Here is a 16069-nt window from a genome sequence, read left to right as displayed (position 1 = left end):
AATTGTTTAAAGTTCATACATTAATTTTCATACAAAGTTTAAAGTTCATACAAAATTGTTCATACATTAACATAAGTATTAATAATTAATTATGGCATAATAATAAATAGTATTAGTACACTTATGTATGGGGTGTGGCATGTTTACAAATATAAATTACATTTAAATTAGTTATCAATCACTGGACTAATGAAATCTTGTAGCATGTCGTAGTTTCTTCAGGCAAACATCATTAAATTAATTTGTGCTGATTTTCATTGACATATCCCATTCTGATCACCAAATATATTTATAATATTATTATAAGTACTTACGAGCAAATGTAGACGTTTTCTCCTGTGTGCTGGTAGTTTTCCCCCTCCTTTTGTACATCCTGGAGATCTTTGTAGGCTTGAGGTGGATGACTCATTATCTGCTCCGTCATAAACACTTTCAATAAGAGATTTCTTAATACCAAAATTAAACAAAGTGCTTATTCATATTAAAATTTAAATCAGTAGGTCTATTACTTTTAAAAATTCACGGCACTACGGTTTCGAAACTTTCATTCTACAATACGAACTTGCGAAGAAAGTATTCAGTATTACTAGATTGGAGAACCGGATACAGACCACCTTGGTCTTCAATTTCAGTGGAAAAATTTTCTTTATACTTCGTTGCTGATTGGTCACTAACATTTGCAACACAGATGCTGTTTCGTTCAGTTTTGAGAACACACCGCCAATTGTTGTAATTGGCTTGCAGGCAATTTTTATGATCAATCATAAACGGCAGTATTCTCTTTCCCGATTGTTAAAAGATTTCAATGTGTGAAAATTAACGATAATTCATGAATATTTCCATGTTTAAAAATATGCTGCTTGGTCACTGACATTTGCTACACAGATGTCATTTCCTTCAGTTTTGAGAACGGAGGATATGACACCAGTTGTTGTAATGGGCTTGCAGGCAATTTTTATGATCCGCCATAAACAGCGGCATTCCCTTTCCCAAATGTTGAAAGGTTTCAATGTGCGAAAATTAACGATACACAGATGTTATTAGGTGTTCTGGGTCTGAGCTTTTCGACATATTCACGAATATTATTCTCCTCAGAATATTTTTACTATAAAATATTTATTCATGAAAAATGCTTAGAAAACTAAAGTGTCAAATTCCAGAAATTCTCACGGAACACAGTTTGAGAAACCCTGATCTATACAAAGAAACAAGCTGCATCACAATCTACATGGTATGCCGAAGTTACATTGATTTGGTCAACTGTTAAAACTACTGGCTTTACCTCTGGGTGAAAAAAAAAAAAAAAACCTTACTACATCAAAGCTAGAGTCCTGTTATTATGTTATTATTATTATCTATTGTGTATTAGGTTACAAAATTAAATTAAATTAAGCTACAGAGCAACATGTTCACATACACAAAAATTTTTACTAATATAAGTATACATATAAATTAAAACAAACCAATATGGATGGTGGTCAATAAAAGATGAAAAATTGCTTAGAGTCCTAAAGTCAGGGTTTGCTGGAAACCTTGAAGAACTATATTGAAGAACAAAAATTCAGATGGCACACATTCAGTGTGCCATCCGAATTCTTGGGATTTTTATGCCACAATTATTGTTAATGGTGGCATAAAATGATGGGATGGAAATCACTATGAACAGATAAAGAATAGTGAATGTAAAAAGTCTTGAATACCTTGGGAGCTGGATAACAAATGATAACAGATCTAATTATGAAATCAAGACCAGAATTAAAAAAAGGAAAAGCAGCATTTTTCCAAATATACCACACATATAACAGAAATATGAACAAAAAGTTAAAAGTCAGAATTCTCAAGACAATGATCTGGAGCATGGGGACATATGGATGCGAGTCCTGGACGATCAATAAGGAGATGACTGACCAAATGAATGTGTTAAATGTGGTATTTGAGAAAAATAGATCATATCAGCTGGATTGAAAGAGTGAGTAATGAAGAGATTCTTAAAAGATTCAAGGTGAAAAGAGACTATATGGCTAGTATCCAAAGAAAAAAAATAGCATTTGCAGGACATTTTTGATGAGGAGTTCTGGAGATCTCCCAGGAATCGTACTGAAGAGGAAGGTGGAGGTCTCCCCGACTACAAATTGAATTGAATAATACAACCAGGATATCTTAACATCACAAATGTTACAGAGAGAGTTGCAACATTCCACGATGATTACTTTAAAGTGGCTTTTTATCCACTGCATAAAATCTCCAGGTTTATACATCCACCAAAACCTCACTTCATACTATGAGATTCATGGGATGAAGTGGATGATGGCGTTTATGAGATTCATTGCTCTTGTAGCATTTGCTATGTAGGCTAGATGGAAAGGTCAGAATAGATTGACATGTCCGAACACAAAAAAAAGAAGACAGCATAAATCAGGTTTGGCATCCCATACAACTAATACAGACCATCAAGTAGTTTGGCATCAAACAAAATGTCTCATACTAATAGTTATTTTACAAAAAAATAATTAGTATTTTTTGTAAAATAAAAATCAAGGAAGCCTCTAAAATGCTAAGGATTCCCACACATTGTAACAAAAATTAAGGCTTATTCCTACACCCAGTTTAGTCTGGTTTCATTAAAAATCTCACTACTACAGAACGTGACAGCAACAACTAGCATTCTTGTGTAGAGGCTTAAGTGCTGTGAGGACATTATGTTGGAGGTTTAATGGATTTTTTTACAACACTCAAAAAGAATTAAATTAGAATTTAATACTCCTATATTTCGTCCTAGTCACTAGGACATCTACGGGGATTACATAAACAATTAATGTAACATGCACACAAAAACTTACAATACTAAGCCCAACCACGTGGGTGACACTAAAGTAATATCTAGGTGGAGCGCCCTCTAAGGGCGGTAGTAGGTGGCCTAGAATGTAAGGTGGGACCTCTGGTGATGAGTGTTTCCCAAATCTTCGGAAGCTTAATGCAACTGTATTTGTTAAGATTTGGTTGGTTTCTGAGAGCTGCTGCTGCTTCTAAGAAAAGTCTCGCTTTCTTGAATTTGCTGTGGTGGAGCATGGTGGTTTTCTTCCATGATACTCTGTGGGTGGTGTCCAAAACATGGTCAGCCAAGCATGAATGGCCATAGTTGTGTTTAACGATGTACGACTTGTGTTCCTCCAGCAGGCGGATGGATGCTGATCTGCCTGTCTGTCCAAAGTACGCAAGCTTACAGGAACAGGGTACTTTGTAAACTCCAGGCAGAGAGAGAGGGGGGAGCTGATCTTTCGTAGGACGGATAAGGGTAGCAAGTTTGCGGTAGGGCTTATATGCTGTGTGTAGGTTATACTTTTTTAGTATCTTGGCTATTTTTTCCGAAGTGCCTCGGATGTAGGGTATGGTGATGGCATTTTTAAATTCTTGTTGACGAGAGGGACGGGGAATGGGGGAGGAATTGATTATTTTTTTGATACTATGTTCACTGTAGCCATTGGAGAGGAAAGTTCTGTGTATGTGGTTAAGCTCAGTAGTGAGGGCGGTTCCACTGGAACAAAGATTGTGGGCTCTCTTGGTAAAGGTTTTAATGATGCCATATTGTTGTGAGGGGTGGTGGTGGTGGGAGAGTTTGTGAATGTATCTGCCCGTGTGTGTGGGTTTTCTGTATACAGTGAAGGCAAGTGTATCATTGGGCAGACGCGTGACTAAGGTTCTAAGAAGGGTAAAAATTGTTCTTTTCCTTTTCCATAGTAAACTGGATTCTTGGATGTAGGCTATTGAGATGAACGAGAAAGGAGTCTAACGTGTCTGGGCCATGAGGGCAAATGGAGAACACATCATCTACATATCTTAGCCAGATAGAAGGTTTGAGTGGGGCTGAGTCTATGGCTCGTTTTTCGAAATCTTCCATATAGAAATTGGCAAGGGGGGGGGGGAACCCATGGCAGTTCCTTCTATCTGCTTGTAGATTTTGTTATTCCAAGAGAAATACCCAAAGTTGATGGCAAAGGAAAAGAGATCTAAGATGTCAAAGGGGAAAACGTTTTCTAAGAGATATAAAGTGTCAGTTAAGGGAATATTGGTAAACAAAGAGGAGATATCAAAGCTTACCAACATGGCTGTATTGTTCAAGGTTAAATTTTCTGTGAGGGCTTTAAAGTGGGTCGAGTTTTATATAGAGGAAGCTGAATTTCAGGTGAGGGGGGACAGAGAGTTGGCCAGCTGTTTAGGCAGTCTGTAACAAGGTGCATTGGTGGCATCTACTATAGGTCTGAGTGGGGAATTGGGTTTGTGGATTTTTGGTAATCCGTATATTCGGGGGGGACGGGAGCGGAAAGGTTTAAGTTTTTTCATGACGTCAGGGGGCCAGGAGGTTACTTTTTTAAGTAAGATTTTTAATTTCTTAACTTGTGTTTTTGTGGGGTCGTGTTCTAGCGGGATGTATGTAGCGCGATCGCGGAGGATAGTGTTCATTTTACGATTGTATTCGCTGGTATTAAGAACAACTGTGGCATTACCCTTTTCCGCTCTGGTGATGACGATACTTTTTTCTTTGTGTAGTTTCTGGAGAGCAATGCGTTGGGCATAAGATAGGTTAATTTTTGGAGGCGAAGAGTGAGCGAGGATGTTGGCTACGTCGAGTCTGATGTTGTTGGCTACCTCCGACGGTAAGCGACCGATCCCCCGTTCGACGTTAACCGTTACATCGAGCACCGGCACTGACGACATCCTCGTTGCGCCTTTTGGAAGAGAGGTTAATTACTGTCTGGAGCGGTTGAATTTGTGGTTGTGGTTTGTCTTTAACCAGGTTGCTGTATTTCTTGACGTGTTTGTTTTTTATTTTTTGAAATTCTCTCTGTGCGGAAGTTTCCGAAATGTCAGAGAGAATCGACCAAAGTTCAGGGTTAAGAACGGTGGAGAGCTCTGTATGTAGGGAGCCAATGGCGGCATTCGTCACTGCGAGGGCGGCACAAGTAGAGGAGATTTGCTCGCGTAGTAATGCTAGGCTGGCACGTTTATATATATATGGAGTGCTTTTTTGGAATGGAAATTGGTCTTCATTTTAACCCATTTCGGTATCACTCTTGTATCCCGACATCTTTTTAAAAAGGCCAGCCTATTTAGTTGTCTAGTCGTAGTTTTGACTTACTGTATTACTTGGATTTACGTGCTAAATTTTCTCCATGGATGATTAGAATTCTTGTGTAGAGGCTTAAGTGCTGTGAGGACGTTATGTTGGAGGTTTAATGGATTTTTTACAACACTCAGAAAGAATTAAATTAGAATTTAATACTCCTATATTTCCATTCCAAAAAAGCACTCCGTATATATAAATGTGCCAGCCTAGCATTACTACGCGAGCAAATCGCCTCTACTCGTGCCGCCCTCGCAGTGACGAACGCCGCCATTGGCTCCCTACATACAGAGCTCTCCACCGTTCTTAACCCTGAACCTTGGTCGATTCTCTCTGACATTTCGGAAACTTCCGCACAGAGAGAATTTCAAAAAATAAAAAACAAACACATCAAGAAATACAGCAACCTGGTTAAAGATAAACCACAAATTCAACAGCTCCAGACAGTAATTAACCTCTCTTCCAAAAGGCTCAACGAGAATGCCGTCAGCGCCCTTGGCCTCGGCCATAATTTTGCCGTCGCCCCGAAAGAAGTGCCGGTGCTCGATGTAATGGTTAACTTCGAACGGGGGATCGGTCGCTTACCGTCGGAGGTAGCCAACAACATCAGACGTAGCCAACATCCTCGCTCACTCTTCGCCTCCAAAAAGTAACTTATCTTATGCCCAACGCATGGCTCTCCAGAAACTACGCAAAGAAAAAAGTATCGTCATCACCAGAGCGGATAAGGGTAATGCCACAGTTATTTTTAATACCAGCGAATACAATCGTAAAATGAACACTATCCTCCGCGATCGCGCTACCTACATCCCGCTAGAACACGACCCCACAAAAACACAAGTTAAGAAATTAAAAATCTTACTTAAAAAAGTAACCTCCTGGCCCCCTGACGTCACGAAAAAACTTAAACCTTTCCGCTCCCGCCCCCCCCAAATATACGGTTTATCAAAAATCCACAAACCCAATTCCCCACTCAGACCTATAGTAGATGCCACCAATGCACCTTGTTACAGACTGTCTAAACAGCTGGCGAACTCTCTGTCCCCCCTCACCCGAAATTCAGCTTCCTATATAAAAAACTCGACCCACTTTAAAGCCCTCACAGAAAATTTAACCTTGAACAATACAGACATATTGGTAAGCTTTGATATCTCCTCTTTGTTTACCAATATTCCCTTAACTGACACTTTATTTCTCTTAGAAAACGTTTTCCCCTCTGACATCTTAGATCTCTTTTCCTTTGCCACCAACTTTGGGTATTTCTCTTGGAATAACAAAATCTACAAGCAGATAGAAGGAACTGCCATGGGTTCCCCCCCCCTCTCACCCCCCCCTTTGCCAATTTCTATATGGAAGATTTCGAAAAACGAGCCATAGACTCAGCCCCACTCAAACCTTCTATCTGGCTAAGATATGTAGATGATGTGTTCTCCATTTGCCCTCATGGCCCAGACACGTTAGACTCCTTTCTCGTTCATCTCAATAGCCTACATCCAAGAATCCAGTTTACTATGGAAAAGGAAAAGAACAATTTTTACCCTTCTTAGACACCTTAGTCACGTGCCTGCCCAATGATACACTTGCCTTCACTGTATACAGAAAACCCACACACACGGGCAGATACATTCACAAACTCTCCCACCACCACCACCCCTCACAACAATATGGCATCATTAAAACCCTTACTAAGAGAGCCCACAATCTTTGTTCCAGTGGAACCGCCCTCACTACTGAGCTTAACCACATACACAGAACTTTCCTCTCCAATGGCTACAGTGAACACAGTATCAAAAAAATAATCAATTCATCCCCCATTCCCCGTCCCTCTCATCAACAAGAATTTAAAAATGCCATCACCATACCCTACATCTGAGGCACTTCGGAAAAAATAGCCAAGATACTAAAAAAGTATAACCTACACACAGCATATAAGCCCTACCGCAAACTTGCTACCCTTATCCATCCTACGAAAGATCAGCTCCCCCCCTCTCTCTCTCTGCCTGGAGTTTACAAAGTACCCTGTTCCTGTAAGCTTGCGTACTTTGGACAGACAGGCAGATCAGCATCCATCCGCCTGCTGGAGGAACACAAGTCGTACATCGTTAAACACAACTATGGCCATTCAGGCTTAGCTGACCATGTTTTGGACACCACCCACAGAGTATCATGGAAGAAAACTACCATGCTCTACCACAGCAAATTCAAGAAAGCGAGACTTTTCTTAGAAGCAGCAGCAGCTCTCAGAAACCAACCAAATCTTAACAAATACGGTTGCATTAAGCTTCCGAAGATTTGGGAAACACTCATCACCAGAGGTCCCACCTTACATTCCAGGCCACCTACTACCGCCCTTAGAGGGCGCTCCACCTAGATAGGACGTTAGTGTCACCCACGTGGTTGGGCTTAGTATTGTAAGTTTTTGTGTGCATGTTACATTAATTGTTTATGTAATCCCCGTAGATGTCCTAGTGACTAGGACGAAATATAGGAGTATTAAATTTTAATTTAATTCTTTCTGAGTGTTGTAAAAAAATCCATTAAACCTTCAACATAAAGCAACAACTAGCATTGTTCCAACTCATATACAGTAATTATTTTAATGTTTATATTCTGGTTACTTGTTTTTATTTACCAATTACAAAGTTCTGATAACATCTAATATGTAATTAATGGCTTCTAGTTCTTTTTTTTTTTTAGTGTGTGTATATAACTTTTGCTAGTGCCTCTGATGACTTATTGTAGGGTTATATTTGTTTATTTTATTAAACTAGTTATTTATCTAAAATCATATGGTCACAATACTGGAAGATTTCTACAGAACTGCTAAACCACAGAAACTCAATGCATTAGGCTAAAAACAAATGCTGCTACTTCATGTTTCTAATACTAAATGGGATTATTGTGTGAAATAATGCAAGTTTCATGGTCAGTTTTGAGAGTTATTTTGAAACAAACTCAGGAATCAACTGAAGAAGGTCTTGACAAGATTCCTTTAGTCAGCAACTAGAAATGAGACACATAAAGATCTTACTGCTAACAACCCAGCATCAAGGTTATGGTTATTTTAGAATTTATGACTGAAGCAAGTAAATAAGGTATTAACTCCCACATATTCAGGTCTGCCTGTTTTTAGGGATGTAAATACTGAGTTTCCTAGAAGAAAAATCCTATCATCTCTGTATGAGACCTGCTAAAAGCTTCTTTGTATCCTAGATGGGATTTGCGTAGTATCAAGGACGAAACTAAGACAAAGTAAAACAGGTACTTATACAGGTGTGTTTTATTTTGTACTAATTTTTATATTATGCATGAATAATCACATTTTGTCTTGAACCTGTAAAAAAAAATTAAAAATGGATAACTTATTACATCTATATAATAATGAATATACATTCAAGTTTTCACTAGTCCTACCTCATCAAATTCACAAACTAGCAAGTTATGAATAGCAAATACAGAAGCTGCCATGACAGATTCAGTGGTATCATCCAAAGCCCATCGAAGGAGTGGCACAATGCCTGATTCCAGCAGATCAGGAAGTAAACATGATTGTAGACAATCATCAAATAAACCTTGCCAATACTGTAAGGTAAATAAAGAAAAAATATGAAATAAATCAAGCAAGGAGCATGCTATGATGATATATTTCAATGATATAGACAATGCAATTATGAACTCTGATAATCCACAGATTGATTTATACCCATCAAGTGAACATTCTTTAATTGTATGGCTTATACTTTACCCCCCCCCCCCAAACACACACACAGTGGCTACTTTATTAGGAACACTTTCCCCATTTTGCTAAAAGGGAATGTTCCTAATTAAGTATCCATTCAGTGTATATATAAACTAACTGCAAATTCCTAAAGAAACACCAGTTCAATTAATTACACATGGAAACTATGGTTTCTGGATACAGAAAAAAGTTTAGTCAACATTTACTTATTCAAGTATGCCGATTATGAAAATGACAAGCAATTTTCCTTATCGCATACAGACTGTATGCAAACCAATGTGGACTGTTCTACTGAATAAAATCCATAAAATTTTGCCATGTTTCATTTGTGTTCAATCATTCAGTTATGTATGTCAACAACAATATACGATGTGGATGAATATTTTGTTATATCTGTGGTAGTATTTTTTTTTTTTTTTGTCATAGTGAAAAAAGAAACAAAATAACATTATTACAGAATTTAAGAAAAATGAATATTAGTCGATATATTGAAACAACATTTGGCATAATTCAGTTTGACATACAGAGAGGTTATCAAAATAATGGAAACACCTACAATTTGTTTGGAGAATTTTTGATTAATAAGTTGTAGATGCACCTTGGGCTGTTAGAACACCATGAATTCAACATGGAATAGACTGATGCAAGTCATGTACATAGTGCTCTACCAGCCTGAGGTGCATATAAGATTGTACTGTGGCAATGATGTTGCAGGCAGAAAACGTGATCAAAACCTTGGAGAACTGATTGGAGACAGTGCCTTGTCCATTTCCATACCTTGTTGTAATCTTCAATACTGCAGAATCTCATTTTATGTAAACATCAAAAATAGTTTTATTATTATTTATTAATATTAATACTAATTTCTAGCATGCAGCAACTGTTTCTAATTGATAATTCCTAAAATAATATCTTCCTAGAAGGAAAAAAAGCTAACTAGACTACTGGGTTGCAGATGACATTTATCAGCCAATGAAACATCACTATCTTGATTATTGGACTCTGAAGTGCTGTTGCCATGTTTGGTCACCAGAGCAGATGTTCTAGCTTTGTTTTCTCACCCCAACTTCAAACATCCAATGAGAGAAAGAGAGAGAGATGCCCTCCAAGGGTATGGAAAACATAGTATGGAAATCCAGAATCTTGTTCATCTTCAAGGGGAGGAACCGTAGTAAAGCAGTTCTGCAGGCTGGCTTCAAGACAGGAGAAGGGACCAAATCTGACCAATATACAGCAATACCTCGCATAGTCCAGGTAATCGGTTCCACCGATATCCTGGACCATTTGAAACTGGACTAATCAAGGAACTAAATACATACAAAAATGATAATTGGTTCCAAACAAAAATATTCTCCATGTTTTTCAATAAATAAAACGAGATTAATAAATTCAAATGTCTTTATTAAAAATAATTAAACAAAAAATACATGTTTTTCGTAATTCATTTTTTATTCTCTAAAAATTGCAATATCAATATCTGCACATTTTTCTTCTTTGGTTTTTTCTCTTCATACATTTCTCTGTAGCAACGAATTGCATTGGTTATTGTTCAGTGAATTGTAAGGCTACGTTCAATATTGGGATCAACTTCCATAATATGCTCTAACAAGGTTTTAACCATTCCAATAATTTTTGATAGTTGTTCAGCTGTTAATTCTCGAGCAGGCACTTCAACACAGTCATCGTTGTCTAAGTTGTCCTCCCACTCTTCATAGGCTCGTTGTTCATCCATGTTAATAAGTTTCATTATCCAGTTCATTAGTGTTCATTGAAAGTTTATTTTTCACTTGGTTAGAATATAGTAAATTTAGTTTAATCCTTTATTCAAGTGTGAGCAAACAACGTTTGCGCCTGAAGGTATCTTCGGGACTGGGGTGAGGTGGTACAACACCAGGGCAACTCCTTGCAAAGGTGGAGCAAGCTACCAACACTCCTAACTCAGTATCTCCCATAATGCAAAACACATATCCTTGCGGATATGTCTAATGTTATGCATTAAGGGAAGGGCCGCTATCCAGACTAGTTTCAACCTTTATTGAGGTCTCTTCAGTGGGAGCCAGGCCCAAGTGGAGATACCAGCCAGAAGCATTAGCAAGGTCATCTCTACCTATAGGAGTTGTCAAATGGTGTGCCACCTTTTTAATAAATTACTCTGGATTTAGAGAAAGATGTTGAAAGTTTATTTTTCACTTAGTTAGAATATAGTAAATTTAGTTTAATCCTTTATTCAAGTGTGAACAAACAAGGTTTGCACCTGAAGGTATCTTCAGGACTGGGGCGAGGTGGTACAACACCAGGGCGACTCCTTGCAAAGGTGGAGCAAGCTACCAACAAAAGTTGGTAGGTACACCTTTGCAAGGAGTCGCCCTGGTGTTGTACCACCTCGCCCCAGTCCTGAAGATACCTTTGGCGCAAACTTTGTTTGCTCACACTTGGATAAAGGATTAAACTAAATTTACTACATTAGTGTTCGATTCAATGCACTCCATTACGTTGATGCAATCTAACTCTTTGAAACCAAGTTACTGTCCAATTTCCACTATGTTATTAGTGGAAAATGAGTTTCAAAACCAATGAAATCATTTGCGCAATGTAGTATGATATGTTTCCATAATGCTTGCTGTTAATTCATACCATGCTTCGCCTATATTTTCGATAACGTTTCTGATGTTGTAGCCATTCCAAAATTTCGTTAAAGTAGGCACATTTTCTCCTGTTGTAGCTTTTATGGCTTGCGAAAAAGTGCGGCGCAAATAATAGGCCTTAAATGTCGCAACGACATCGTGATCCATTGGTTGGATCACCAACGTCATATTTGGTGGAAGTTATTTTTACATTTTCTTTTAAATCACAAAGACCAGTCGGATGACTGGGGGCATTATCTAAGATCAATAAAATCTTAAAATCTAATCCTTTTTCTCTGCAATAATGTTCTGTTGTAGGGCAAAAATAGTTGGTGAACCAATCTTCAAATAAAACTCTTGTGACCCATGCTTTCTTATTTGAACGGCACAACACTGGAAGATTTTTTTTGATACATTTATGCATGGTACACAAGAATCGGTTTTAATTTGAAATCCCCTGCTGCATTTCCACCTAATAACAGTGTGAGACAGTCTTTTTTAATTTTATATCCAGAGCATGACTTTTCATTGGCTGCTATAAAAGTGCGTGACGGCAACCTTTTCCAGAATAATCCCGTTTCATCAATGTTAAATATTTGTTCATGTTTGTAGCCACCTTTTTGTATGATTTCACTCAATTCCTTCGGATATCTTAAAGCAGCCTCTTTATCTGCACTGGAAGATTCGCCAACAATATGAACATTGTGAATACCAGTTCGCTGCTTAAAACGAAAAAAACCATCCACGACTTGCCGTAAAATTTTCACTAGTTCCCTCACCTTCGTTTTCTATATCATCAATAGTCTTCAAGTGATTGTAAAGACTTAATGCTTTGGCTTGAATTTCCACTTGACTAAGTGGAACGCTTTTGAGTTCCGCTTAGTATGTAGTTTTTTAAATGGGATTAAAATTTAATTATCACAAATCAACTTTACTGCAGATATGCGCATATGTCTTTGATCCATATGGATAATGGTCACTCCACATTTACCATTCGAGTGCTTCTGGTTTTAGTCACTATTTTTGATAAATAAGAAGCCGTAGCCATACCTTGCGATTTGTATTGATCTTTTTTTTTTTGATAAGTTTTCGAAATGATGACTCGTCCATTCCTTTTTCACGGCCTATTTTAGCAAAGGACGCACCTTCTTCATAAAGCTGGATTATATCGAGCTTTTGTTCTAAAGTGAGCCATTTACGTTTCTTGGTGACAGAATCACTTTCACGTTTTCTTTTTGCACTCCTTACATAGTTTTTTTTTAAATGGGATTAAAATTTAATTATCACAAATCAACTTTACTGTAGATTTGCACATCAAAAACTGATAGACATAGAAGTTAATTCAACATTAAAGTTCACAAATGTCCACTGCTTACTCGTACTATACATAGCTTACACATTAAGACATTGAACATAATGCCACGTTTACATTCTCACCGAGTCCAGGTACATACATATACAACGGGGAACTCCCGAAAAAACTGAAATATCATATCGCATAACTTTAAAACCACATAAAAATAAACTGCACAAAAAGAGACTTGACTGCATAAGGGGAAAAAACCGAACATTTATGTATAAAAAAATAATTTTGTGTACTATTTAGGATTTAAAACCAGACTATAGTGAATCCGGACTGATCGAAGCTGGTATTTCGAAGTTTCCTGATGAGTTTATGCATCACTGTAATCTATTACCAGACTGAACCTAGAGAAAAATTGTGTAGTGGTATGTGAGTGGGATCAACCATAACCCATCTTAACTGTCCAAACTATATACTGTAATCCAATATTTCTTCCTAATCTTGAATCTCCCTTTTCCAAATTTCTGGTGTTTAAGATTTCACTGCCCCATTATGTATAATTCCTGCTGTCTCTACTGCTGACACAATTCTGAAAATCATTCTGACCACTATGGTTTCTTATCCTTGAAACTTTATTTTCTGTTCCAACTACTTTAACATTAAGTGACATTATTTTTCTTGGTGACTTTAATGTCCATAATCCAAATGGCTTCCTTTTCCAACGATCAAGCTTGAAGGGATGCTGAGGCATTTGCTGTAAGCAATGATCTAAAGCAATTGTTAATCTTCAAATCAGAATGCTCAGCAATCCTCTTCATCACCCAATTAGCAATCACTTCATTACCTATCAGCAATGCTCTTCTTCACCACTCTGGATCTTTTTCTTAGCCAGTTCTACTGCCAGGTACACTATTGAGGTGACCGCTACTCTTGTAAATTCACAATGTCATCTAAGTTTCATCTCTACTGGAACAACCTCTCTTCAGCTATTAACAATCTCATGTCCTTTTGGCACTACATCAATGCTAAGTAGGAAGATATCCAAGACTTTTAATCCTCCTTTCTGTGGTCAGATTACTGTCTGGAGAATGTTCACAGATACTTGTTTGCAAAAATCATTCATGTTGGAAAGAGATTCTTCATTCCCCACTCAATATCCAAGCTGTAAGCAGTTTGAGACAAAATTTCAATTATTATCTGAAGTCAGCAACACTTGCTAAACCATCATCAATAAGGCTAAATATGACTTTTGAAATGGCTAAATATGAAGTGCTTGACCATCTCTGCAAATGCCAATCGTGCCTTCTGGTTCCTTTTTGCACAGAAATTATGCTAAAAAGCTGTTTGGCGCAATTTCTGTCCATCAGTATTCTGTCTCACCTTTATGGCAATATTACCTAAAGATAAAGCTGATCTCCAGGTATCTTTTTTTCATTTAGAAAAAAAAAAAAAAAAAGACATCAGAAGAATCTTAAAACAACTTGGATAGTAAAATAGCATCTGGTCCTAATGGTGTTACATCAAGTGATGTGCTTTACCATTCATCTCACAGTATGAAAGTAAACCCATATACAACCAATTAAAAAAAAAAAAAAAAAAAAAAAAAAACCTGAATAAAAATTCTACTAGTTTCCAACACTTTATGATGTACCTCACCAGAAATAAAATACTTTAATTTGAAAAATTTATTATATTAACAGAGTGATTTCTAATACATAAAATGCCATAGATAGAATCATCATTAAATTGATGGTGTATATTTCTCCAGACATTTCAAATATATGATTCACTGCTGAGATGCACTGTTTAATGCCTATGATTACCCATGTCCCAGATTCTTAGGTCTTGTAAATATGGTTTATAATAAGGCCTTAATTTTTATTCCACTGTGTTGGACATTGTGTCATTTCAGCAGCTTATTTTAATTTGTGAACATAGCTATTAAATTCAATATATAGCATTCTTTTGAGTCACCAAAGTATCTGTCTTTTACTAGTGGAAGAGTGAGGTGACACTGGTTGATGGAACAAGGATCTCAATTATCTGTATTCTTTACTGATCTGTATTAATGATTATGCTTTGAATTTACAAACACAACTTTTAATATGAAATGTCCTGAGTATTATTTGCTACAGTGGAAAGGAGAAACTACTGCTCTACCTTATCTCCAGAACAACCACCATGGCGAGCAAACCCTTACAATTGGTCCCAAGTTCCCGGCGTCCCTTAAATGGGACAGGGGTGCGAAGAATCTCCAGGCTCAAAATGGTGTCCACTTTTAAAATTGCAACTTGGAATGTCAGAACTCTGTATGAAGCTGGCAAATTAAGAAATGCCACAAGAGAAATGAAGAGGCTGGGCATCCGGATTTTGGGAATTTGCTAGACAAGATGGCCAGGATCTGGAAAGTGTCAACAAGATAATACGACAATGTATTACTCTGGGAATGATGAGAACAAACATCGACATGGTGTAGCTGTAATAATAGATGAAGAAATCAATAAATCAGTAATAAATTGGATTCCATTTTCTGAAAGGATAATGCTGTTACAACTTAAGGGAAACCCCATTAACATAAATATCATCCAAGCTTATGCACCCACAGCTGACAAAAGTGAAGAAGATGTTGAAGAGTTTTATGAACACCTAAAAGAGATTAAAAACCTAACAAAGAAACATGATATAAACATAGTGATGGGTGATTTCAATGCAAAAGTGGGAAGAGGGGGTAATGGAGAAATTGTTGGCGAACATGGCTTAGGCACCAGAAACAACAGAGGAGATAGTCTAGTCCAGTTCTGTCAGGAAGAAGATCTAACAATAGCAAATACCTGGTTTAAACTTCCACCTAGAAGACTGTACACTTGGAAATTACCTCAAGATAACCAACATAACATCGTCAGAAATCAAATTGATTATATACTGATAAATAAAAGATTCCACAGTAGTATAAAGAGTGCCAAGACTTATCCTGGAGCAGATATCTCATCAGACCACAATCCCATAGTTGCAGAAGTACGTCTTAGATTAAAATCAGCTAAAAAATCACAAAAGAAGAAAAAGAAAATTGATGTAGAAAAACTGAAAGACCCGAACATAAATAAAAGTGCTAAGACACAGCTTAACCTGCGATTACAACAGATTAACATAGAAGAAAATAAAAGTGTGGAATCTCTTTGGAATAGCTTAAAGAATGCCATCATAACAACAAGTATTGAAGAAGTAGGTTATGTGAATAATATAAAACAAGAGGAATGGATGACAGATGAGATTCTTTCTCT

General features: G+C 37.2%; 1 protein-coding gene across 1 annotated transcript in view; it reads right to left on the bottom strand.

Annotated features, from left to right (window-relative positions):
• LOC150102538 (RNA polymerase II-associated protein 1) overlaps window positions 1-16069 on the bottom strand; it is a 754864-nt gene that overhangs the window by 504416 nt on the left and 234379 nt on the right. Inside the window, exon 12 of the mRNA XM_090399226.1 lies at window positions 8537-8704. Coding sequence (XP_090255352.1) covers window positions 8537-8704 — 168 coding nt within the window. The remainder of the gene's footprint in view (window positions 1-8536; window positions 8705-16069) is intronic.

The sequence above is a fragment of the Typopeltis vanoorti genome, chromosome 10 (genome assembly GCF_054136105.1).
Source record: "Typopeltis vanoorti isolate ZY-2024b chromosome 10, IOZ_Tvanoo_1.0, whole genome shotgun sequence".
NCBI lineage: Eukaryota > Metazoa > Arthropoda > Arachnida > Uropygi > Thelyphonidae > Typopeltis > Typopeltis vanoorti.
Note: the sequence above shows the minus strand (reverse complement) of the source record. Positions and strands in the feature narration are given on the sequence as shown.